This window comes from Talaromyces proteolyticus, assembly GCF_021365285.1.
Source record: "Talaromyces proteolyticus strain PMI_201 chromosome Unknown BGW36scaffold_10, whole genome shotgun sequence".
NCBI classification, from domain to species: domain Eukaryota; kingdom Fungi; phylum Ascomycota; class Eurotiomycetes; order Eurotiales; family Trichocomaceae; genus Talaromyces; species Talaromyces proteolyticus.
The window spans coordinates 1,247,311-1,257,520 of record NW_025764286.1 but is presented as its reverse complement, the minus strand read 5'-3'; the positions used below and the strand labels follow the sequence as shown (position 1 = coordinate 1,257,520).

Genomic DNA, 10,210 nt, shown 5'->3' with positions numbered 1-10,210 from the left:
AACCATCGCGGCCAGTCCATCTCACTGTGAATAACCATCACTATGGGGTAAGCTTTATTAGATCAAGTAGCACTGCGGCATACTCATTTGTACTTGTGGATCAATAGCAATCGCAATCGCAGTGCAAGAATCATCACCTCTCACATATCACCCAACCGGAAAACGATAGCGGGATACACGGTGATGGGGATGATTATCTTCCGAAACATGTTGAAGGATATTATAGGCATGTAAACGAGACACTGAATGCTCAATTTTATCCCAGAGGCACATATACTGCCTATGATTCCTCCAGCATGTGCAACGTTTCATCATATCCTCTTCCTTCTTGCCCATCTATGCAGCCGCCTCCTATGCCTCCTGCATATGAGCATCTTATTGCCTCTCCCATGCCTACGACACCAATTGGATGCATTATACCGGGAATGAATATTGCTCTCAATATTCCACTCCACCATGCCAATACAGGCACACCATCCGATTCCAGAAAAAACGGGGCCGTTACTTATGGATATATCTTTCCAAAGCAACATGCCACCATTCATCTCATTGAACCCGAATATTTCCCTTTCAATGGGCTCAATGGCTTCCGGTTTCAAGTCTACAAGGTACCAACCTGCTTGACTGTGGGTGACTTTATGGATCAAGTCATACCAGCAGACACCGGTTCTAAGGATTTTTACTCCGCTCGGGGAATTATTGAGTGCAAGCAGCTAGACAATCGTTCTTGGGGAATGGGGCAGGAGTTCTGGGTTGGTGGCCCGCTTGGCGATGTCCAGTCGATGAGGGCAGCTGTCAGGAATTTTACTTTGGAAGATATTGGTTGGACTGAAGATAAGAGCCCTATTTGGGTGGCAAGGACGTTTGTTTAAAGGTCAATGTCTTTCAGGCGGTATTCGAATGGACGCAATACTGTGAGTATACAAATACACATTTATTGACAGTTTGTACGATATAATGACACTATTAAATATATTTTTGTTATGACAGCTTCTATGGGTTTGATAATTGCCGTAAGCAAATCAGGATTTTAAACATCCACATGGAAACACGAAAAGAGACAGCTGAAGACATTTGATTGAAATTGACTGAATGCGGCATTCTTTTGTATCCCAAATGTATATGCTAAATAGATCTTAAATAGAGATCTTCAATAAATCATCATGCACTTGCGTGTAATCATCAAAGTCATGGACTATTTTCATAGCCATGTATATAGCAACTCAAAAATAACCAAATCCAACACCCTATTTCGCGCCATGCTTATCAGTCTCCATCAATGGAATTCCTTCAATATCATCTTCATCCTCCAGGTCGTCCCCGATATCAAACACCTCACTGTCCGAATCCCTCAAAGCCACCGGCTGTCCCCGTTGCTCCTTCATTGTCCGACGCCGATGCTGTAACTGCACGTACGCATAGCTGACAAGTTCAGCACTCCAAATAACGAACCAGCCGAGCATTCCCATCGTCGACCATCCACGATAATACATTCCTAGGCCGACATTCAATGTCCCTAGAACAAAAATACTCCGTCCAAGCCATCTGTGGACGAGCGAAAAAAGTCCTCGTCGACGAATCTTTACAAAGTCAATGTGATGCTTGTAACCTGCGGCGGCTTGGACGACCAAGCTGGAAACCACAATGATACCAATAATTTTATGGGTACCGAAATGCGTGGATCGCAAGATCATGTAAGCGGCACTTCCGAGGGCTAGAAATGATGCGGACAGCTGAATGACCCAGTGGTACTTGAAGGCACGAAGTAAGGGCAGTCGAATGGCTAAGCTACCGGCAAAGAAGAGGCCCATGAAGGCGACAGTCATGATGAAACCGTGGACCCTGACACGGGAAAACACCGACTCGTCCTGGGAAGGTTTGGAGGGTTCATTGAATCCAATGATTTCATTGGGCTTTATTTCTGGAATGCGGTCGTCTTTGTGCAATTTCCAGGCACTGCTCAAATCCCCAATCACAACACCCGAGTATTCATGCACCGTTAGTTTTGAGTTCAGATCAGCGCCGTGGAAAGCTTGTTTGGAGGTTCCAGCGTAAATAAACGAAGTGTTTCCATTCGCATCGATCTTAGCAGGCGACCAAACATCACACGAATGACAAACAAATTGGGCGTAGTATTTGGACTCGGAAGCGTCGGCATGCAGGACTTCAATGTCGTGGGTATGGCCCTGGAAGAGCGTAGGCATAACGTGGCCATCGGCGGTGCGAATACTTGTTACCAGCGACTCTTGATCCTGGTCGGCGTAGATGATGAACATCAAGGCATCTTTCATTCCAGTGCCGAAGCCGATTGAAGTCCAGCCTCCAAGGTCTGAAGGTGTCGCAGTAATTGTCAAGTAGACATCGTGGCCGCTGGTCTCGTTTTGCTGCAGTGTGACCGAGAAGCAGAATACAGGATCATCGTGGCAGTATTGGATAATTTCGGCGAGGGCGGGAGAAAGCCAGTAAAGAACGAGGCAAAAAAGTGCCGACATGGACCGGAGAGGGGAATGCATGCTGTTAGGCGATGACCAGCCGGCGAGTCGTCGACCGATTGCGAGCTCCGACAGGGAGAGGAGAGAGTAAAATGTAATAGGTAGGACAAGCAGTTGAAAAGGTGGAAGTCAAGCGACAGATTGTTCGAAGTCCACACCGTAGGACAGAGCCACTACTACAGTGGGATGTAGCTAATTGCACGAAGGATTATAGCGCAACAAAAGTTGTCTGTCCTCATGTTTGTTCCGACTCGGCCAATCGAAGCTGTCTGCGATGAGAGCAACAAGGATACTCTATCACTGGGGCCGGTATTGTCACAATTCAAGTGCTGACAGGCCAATGGAACATTGGCGTTTTGTAAGCCCTTTTACAGACGACGATCATGATTGGGCTGTGGGTTTAGTTTGTGGAGAAATTCGTAATTTATATACCAGCCGGTACCGATGAGGTCCCAACACATGTAGGCTGGCTGTGTGAGTTGATATGAGGGATGAGCAGGTCGATATACAATGTGACATGAGCATCTTGATGCCACCGAAGCGACGATAGGAAGGCACGAGGGATACCAGGAAGTCGCTGACCGCCATACGCCCTGTGACAAAGGAAGGTTTGTCTCGGCCAATTAGCGTGCCGGGACAGCCGGGAAATAGCCGGTGAGTCAAAGGTATTATTATCATCTATATATTGCAGTTACAGAATGCAATTGAGCTCTGCCATGGTCCTCCTAGCAACCCTCATCAGTTGATTTCCCCATGGCTCATCCTCCAGCTCCCAATGCAAGAGGCATTGCTCCCGGCGACTCGGGTTTGATTGCATTGAAACCGCAAGCACCGCCGAATGTGGAAACAGCGACAACCTCTCAGCACGATGATACGACACCTTGGTTGGCTGAGGAAGATGGTCTGCAGATGTCAACCTGGAGACTGGCGAACATTATCCTCGCTGTCGCCGGCGTCAGCTTCCTGAGCAGCTTTGCTACTGGTGTTCTGACCATTGGTCTTCCACAGACAGCCATTGATATTAAGCTTTCAGAGGATTTGATTTTTTGGTAAGTACATCATTTGATTAGTATTCTGATTGACTACGCAACGGCTAATACTTATACCAACTAGGCCATCTTCTGTGTATTCGTAAGTGTCGTCCTCTCCACCACTTTCTAATGACGATCCACTGAGTGTCATGGAACTAGACTGGCAAGCGGTTCATGTCTTCTTCTAGCGGGCTCGGTGGCCGACGTAGTTGGAAATCGGCCGGTAAACCTCATCGGATGCTTTCTAGTTGGCTGCTTCATCCTAGCCTGTGGTCTTGCGCGAACGGGTATTGAACTGATAATGTTTCGCGCAATGCAAGGCGTAGCTGTATCGCTGTGTTTACCTACATCCGTGGCCATTGTGTCGAACTCTGTTCCGAATGGACGTACAAGAAATATTGCCTTTTCCTGCCTGGGATTTGTGCAGCCAGTAGGTTTTTCTGTAGGCCTGGTTCTCGGCGGACTAATGCTCGACACCGTTGGATGGCGATTGGGGTACTATATCTCTGGGGGACTCACCTTTCTCCTTTTCATGATCAGTGTTAAGGCTTTGCCTGCGGAAAAAAAGACAACTGGCAGGGATGTTATCACCAAACTTCGCACTGATATTGACTGGGTTGGAGGCTTTGTCTCCTGTGTGTCTCTTTGCCTGTTTTCCTACATTCTTGCGTGAGTTTCGTCTTATTCCGACATTTGAATGCATGCTAAATGAATCGAAGAGCCTTGACAAATGATATCTCAAACATCAAACGTCCTGTAAACATCACCTTGCTTATCATTGCTGTGGCTCTCGTGCCCGTGTTTATTCTTTGGGAGCAACGCCAAGAACGCCGTGGACAGCCAGCCCTAATGCCGAACTCCCTGTGGAAGAACCGCGTCTTCACTAACATTTGCTTGATGGTTATGTTTGCGTGGGGAGTATGCAATGTAATGGAACTATTCTGCAGTTTATTGTAAGTGTCTTGTCCTAACCAATGAACCTACAAGAATATTTTTCTGACAAGATGGCAGCTTTCAAAAAGTTCAAAATCTCAACGCGTTTGAAGCCTCAATCAGGATCTTGCCAAGTATGATCGTCGGATCAATCTGCCAGCTGAGCACTGGACTCTTGATCCATCGCATTTCTGCATTTTACTTGGTCGTCGGATCCATGATTCTGAGCGGAGGTGGCCCCCTCCTTATGGCAGTGATTGACGCGCGGTGGCCATACTGGTACGATGCCTTCTTCGCTCAGCTCCTGGCACCCCTCAGCGCCGATATTCTGTTCACAATTGGCCTGCTCGTTGTCTCGGACTTATTCCCCACGCGCACGCAGGCGCTTGCCGGAGCTGTGTTCAACACCGTTTCGCAGTTTGGCACGTCGATTGGCCTGACCGTAATGGCAGTCATTTCGTCAGCAACTACTAAGCACTATTCCAAGTCCGCGTCTAATTCTTCTTCCCCCGACGCGCTTTTGGTAGGCTACAGAGCGGGCTTTTGGGCTGCGTTTGCCTGGATGATGATTGCTTTTCTGATTGGAGCCTTTGGGTTGCGCAATATTGGAAAAGTTGGTTTGAAACGAGACTGAGTGCCAATCTGCAAGTCTCGGCGATGTTGAGCGAGTGGAGCTGTATGCAAGAGTCGAGGAGTCAGATGCTACTCGTAGCGGGCTCCGGCAAAACCAACAACGAATAACCCTCTCAAAGTCTTCACCGGAGTACCCCTAACACGGGGGTATCAACCAATACTCGGCGTACACCTCAGCCGAGTTCACCCAAAAATACCATGTACATACGACAGTCATACGTACCACTGTACATAGAACCGAATGAACACACGTGTAAGGCGCTAAACCTGTATCTCACGAAAACTACCTGACCGAGGCCAATCAAGCCAAGCCCTTTCCCCAAAAAGCGGACACGCCATAGTAACTTTTCCGGGGAAAGTGAAACTATGAAAGAAACCCCGCTTTTGCTTGGTGACTATGAATCATTTTGATGGATCAGAGCGATTGGCATGACCATTCGCAGGTCTGATTCGACGTCGACGGCGTTTCAAACTGGGGCCTACGCTGCACCGATTCGCTGAGGTCTCGGTATGGTGGGTATAGAGAGAACAGTATAGTGTCGTGTGCCACATTTCTTTCAAATCATACATGTAACAAAAAGTAAAAATACAATACATAAAATATGCACATGAAAATATAAATATAGTAAAGATATACACCATGACCGTGATCAGAAGTAGCCACGTATCAATGCATAAAAATGTACAAAAAATTTGTTGTCATATACAGTATATCCAGGCGGCCCCCTGTTGGGCTGCAGTCATGACAGAATGCATCAAGGTCCAGGTTTCAAGACACACACACAATGCCACTCGAAATGGTAAGATGTACAGAAGGTATATCAAACAAAGAGTTAGTCCCCTGCTGTACAATAACCGAGCAATCAACCAGGCCGATTTGATCGCCGAAAGTCAAGACAAGCTCGCCACCCATGACAGTCATATAACAATGCTGGATAAATAAACAAACTGGAAATGATGCCTGATGTCTTTCCAGAGTTGTTTTTTTTTTTTTCTATACTCCATCGAATCAAAACTTGCACTCAAAAGATGCAACCAAATCTCGAATCGATGGGGGAAAGAATAATGAAACAAAGAAAACCACACCCTATGCCATGCAATGCACCAGACGCTCAATCGTAGACCCGTATCCCATAGCCATTATCATAATGGCGAATTCAATTGTGTCGATTTCCTTTCAAGTGATCAGGAAATCCATCTCCATCTCGTTAATAATCTTCTCCCAGTCCCAGCTGTCCTCCATTTTTGTATCCATGACTTCCCATACGCGTTCGACAACCTTAAGGGCTGGCTCGATATTTCGTAGAAAGGAGTACTCTTTCATAGAATCAAAGCCTTTCTTAATCCTCTCGCGCTGGTGGAGTTCGAAGGCAGAACAGCCAACGAGGAATAATGGCATAAGCATGATACTGAATGCTCCGGCATCCGGGGGCAACAGGTCCAAGTATTTGAGGGCATCATCAACCACCTGCGAGATCTTCTCGCTAGGTCGAGAGGGGCGGATCGTTCGATAAAGGTAGACCCAAGTCGACTGACGATATAGCTGCGAGGCGTACCAGTTGGGGGTTTCCGGGGTATATGTCGGTTCCCACACACGCAGAGCCGAGTCAATCGCCACCGCTTCGCTTAGAGTCTGGTAGTCCACGGCCGGTTCATATCCTACACTGTGTCGTTGCCGGATCCGATCCCGTAACCGAGTAATTTCCGAGATGTGGTTGAATAAGCCATCGAAGATGCCTAAGAAGGTGCCGGCCTGTGCATGGGGAACAAAGTCGGGTAAGCGGATTTCGCCATCCAGTGGTAGAGGTCGTCTATCGAGAGAGGTGATTGAATTGGAAACGTCGTGATACTGGAAGAACTCAACGATGAATTGCCTGAATTTCTCGTTCTTGGGCTTCTGGGTGACTAGAAGATAGCGAGCTGCATCCATATGAGATCGGTACTCTCCACTAGTCTCCCCCTCACAAATGGTGTTGAGACACAAGGCTAGCGTGGAGGCGATGATGGGATCCTCTACTAACAATTGGGGGTCTTGGTTGGAATTATCGGCGACAGGGGCCGCGTTGATACTTTCCCTGAGGTCTGTGATGGCGCAATCGAAATGATAGTGCTTTCTCTCCTTGAAACGAGGCTCTGGATCTCGGGCGGACAAGTGGGAGCCAGACAGGCACATCAATGAATGCATCAAGCCTCGGTGTTGGGTGGCCATGGGAAGGAGAATCTCTTTGAAGGGATTGGAATCATCGTTGATGAGGGTGAGCACGCGGCTGAATTCGAAGACAAAATGGTCGAGGAAGCGGCGATCGATTTCAGTTTCAATCCCATCGATCAAGATGGGTAGACCTTTTGGCAGAAGCGACATTGAACCTCGCCGTACTGTTGGGCTTGCATTAGCCAAATTCACCAGCGAAAAAGAACTGGGCCTAGAGCTGGATATAAGAATCGTACCATCCTCTAGCTTCTGTTTGCCGCTCTTCCAGATCTCCTTGGGTGGATACCCCTCACAAACGACGGCGTTTTTCTGGCAGTTCAGACCTATTAGACCGATTCATCAGTACTCGTCACAACCCTCCGTCCCATCTTTGCGATATGCGCTTACAGGCTGGTTTCGTCTCGTCGCACTTCTTCTTCCGTCGTCGACAAGTGATACATCCGGTCTTGGAGCGGCCCTTGGCAATCTTGACCTGGCCCCCTGGTACAGGCAACGGATGTTTGCGCGGTCGGCCTCGTTTCCGTGGTAGACTCACGACGGTTGTGGATACCTCGTCGACGGTACGGTCCTCCCCCGCTTTCAGCAGCCCGTCGCCCTCTTCCTCCAGCTCCTCGATCTTGGGAATCATTTCGGGGGAGTCGGCGTCCATCACATCGGTCGCGTTGATGACAGTGAAGCCAAAAGTTGCCGACGTCGCTGACGTTGCCGACGAGGCAGAGGTTTGCTCGGATTCGCGACGCATTCTGAAGGCTCCTCGGGGGATAGAGCGTCCCGCGACCAACCGCTCACCAGGTTGTCGGCAGCATCGTCGGCGGAGTCGTCTCGCGAGGGGGAGTCATCTGAGGAAGAAGGGCTTTCGACGGCACTACCGCCCGGGTAGGGGTTGTTGTGGTGGTGGTGAAAAGGATTGCTGGTGGAGTTGTTCAAAGTGGAGAGCGAGGTGAAGCGGAACGGTCCGACGGCGCTATGGTCATTCACGACGGGCGAGGGTGGATTCTGCAACGAGGGCGACAGGTTCTGCATGGACAACATTGGGAAGCCAACATACAGGGCGGCGAGGGAGAAGCGACGAAAAGAAAACGGATGCAGGGTTGGGTGGGATATGGATTAATTAATAGGTAATAGGGGTCGAACCAGCGAGGAGTGGAGTGGAGGCGGCGGAGGAGGGGTGGGAGGGTACTTGTGGTAGCAGTAGCAGCTCGTGTAGGGAGGAGTGCCACTGCGTCGTTCAGTCACCAGTACAGTGCGTATTGGGATGGAATACTAGTAGTATGGCTCGCGCTCGGCAACTAGCTACACTACTGCGTGTCAGGCGGGGAAGTAAGACCGTAGCAGGAATGCGCTTTTATTTTTCCAGCCTGGGGTAAACCGATGGATTGTGGGAAGGAGAAGGTCGCGGGCGGCGTGTGCTGGGGAGAGGGCCTCATATAAGAATGCCTGCCTATTTTTATATGAGATGAGATGAGATGCACTCACCCCTCTTGCTCTCGCTCCTCGCTCTCGCTGGGGTGGCCACGGGGCCGGGGCAAGAAAAAAAAGGGAAAAAAAGGCACTGGCATCCCATTTCTCTCACGTACAGGAATGACTAGGCCGCGACTGTTCAGAGGTGAGGCGCACGAGCCCTGGCCCAAGCGTGTTAGCAATTATACTCGACGGGGTTTGGCCACAGAGCTAGCTAGTAGCAACTACTCAGTCAGGTCAGATGCGCTGCAACAGGCGGCGCCCACGGCGCATGCAGGTTGCAGGTTGCAGGCGCACTATTTTGGCATGCGGGGGGTGCAACCGCGCCAATAGTGTCTCAGGCTTGTTTCTTGGGAATCCTTCACGCCCACAGTTCATCCCATACCATCGCCTCATCCTGGGGAACTCCATTCCAGAGACCAGCGGGTGCAAGATCGTCCTCGCTGCCAAATTGATGGGGACGCGGGGAGGCCGAAGGGGGAGAGCGCGAGAGAGAGTAGGGAGAGAGGAGAGAGTCAGCGTGGCGCGTGCCTCGCGTGGGCCGCCCTTGCGTCAGTGCCTCGCAAAATGCACTCTCAGTCTCATAATAATATGGGGTACAGTCCCTACTACGTACCACAACTTAGTCCTTAGTAACTACTCATTAGGAGTACTCCTTAGTTGCAAGCATGTAAAGGATCTCCTTGCCAGCTTTGCTTTTGTACTGCGGGAGACCCACTGTAATTGGCCGGCCCCGCCTTGGCTTGGCGCTAGAGTTTCTTTTCGTATTTCCATTATCAAACATTTTCTCGAGACAATTGCTTTCTCCAATCCTCTCTAACAACTCTCTCACGCGACCATGACAACATACTGCATGGCAGGATACTATATGATATATGAAATAAATAGATACATATATATATTTAATATATTTATATATAAATATATATACACTATCTTACATAGATATAGTATGTGTATATATATATATATATATATGTACATACAATGTATTGTTGAGAGTGGGGGTCCCGGCAGCCTTCCGCCCCGTTCCGCACTGAACCATGGACCGTGTACAATTCAATGTTGCTACAATAGAGATATTATATGAACAGGACTATGGTCTATGGGCTGGTTGTATGTACAGCTATTTAATCCTAATATTGCTATGATCGATGGTAGGTATGAGCTTAATGGTATGGTCTAGATGGTTATTCTTGCGTAAGGCATTGCTATCGATGATTAGGCGGCGGCAGATCCTCCGCAATCCAGCTGCAGTCCCCACAGATTCTAATATTAAAATTATTTATTATTTATTATATATTAGGTATGACTGCGAATCCTGCCGATATTAAAGAATAACAATAGTGAAACACAATGCAATAATGACTGGCTATTCAGACGGCCGTGCTGACTGCGTCTGAGACGTGTCGACATTCCATGTCAGCCTGGAACCAACAGACCGCACA

At 48.7% G+C, this 10,210-nt stretch overlaps 3 protein-coding genes across 3 annotated transcripts; 1 reads left to right on the top strand and 2 right to left on the bottom strand.

Moving 5' to 3' along the window:
- Positions 1-1,247: 1,247 nt before the first annotated feature.
- BGW36DRAFT_302783 (uncharacterized protein) lies at positions 1,248-2,492 on the bottom strand (the record flags this gene model as incomplete). Its single annotated transcript, XM_046211826.1, has 1 exon — positions 1,248-2,492. The coding sequence occupies one exon, from the start codon at positions 2,490-2,492 to the stop codon at positions 1,248-1,250; it is 1,245 nt and encodes a 414-aa protein (XP_046068904.1).
- Positions 2,493-3,401: 909 nt separating this feature from the next.
- On the top strand, positions 3,402-5,090 carry BGW36DRAFT_399767 (putative MFS transporter; the record flags this gene model as incomplete). Its single annotated transcript, XM_046218556.1, has 5 exons — positions 3,402-3,541; positions 3,606-3,623; positions 3,683-4,192; positions 4,243-4,476; positions 4,535-5,090. The coding sequence occupies 5 exons, from the start codon at positions 3,402-3,404 to the stop codon at positions 5,088-5,090; spliced, it is 1,458 nt and encodes a 485-aa protein (XP_046068903.1).
- Positions 5,091-6,149: 1,059 nt separating this feature from the next.
- Positions 6,150-8,523, bottom strand: BGW36DRAFT_32907 (fungal-specific transcription factor domain-containing protein). Its single transcript, XM_046212787.1, has 2 exons — positions 7,689-8,523; positions 6,150-7,624 (listed from the first exon to the last, which is right to left on the bottom strand). The coding sequence occupies exons 1-2, from the start codon at positions 8,041-8,043 to the stop codon at positions 6,267-6,269; spliced, it is 1,713 nt and encodes a 570-aa protein (XP_046068902.1). The 5' UTR covers positions 8,044-8,523; the 3' UTR covers positions 6,150-6,266.
- Positions 8,524-10,210: the final 1,687 nt, after the last annotated feature.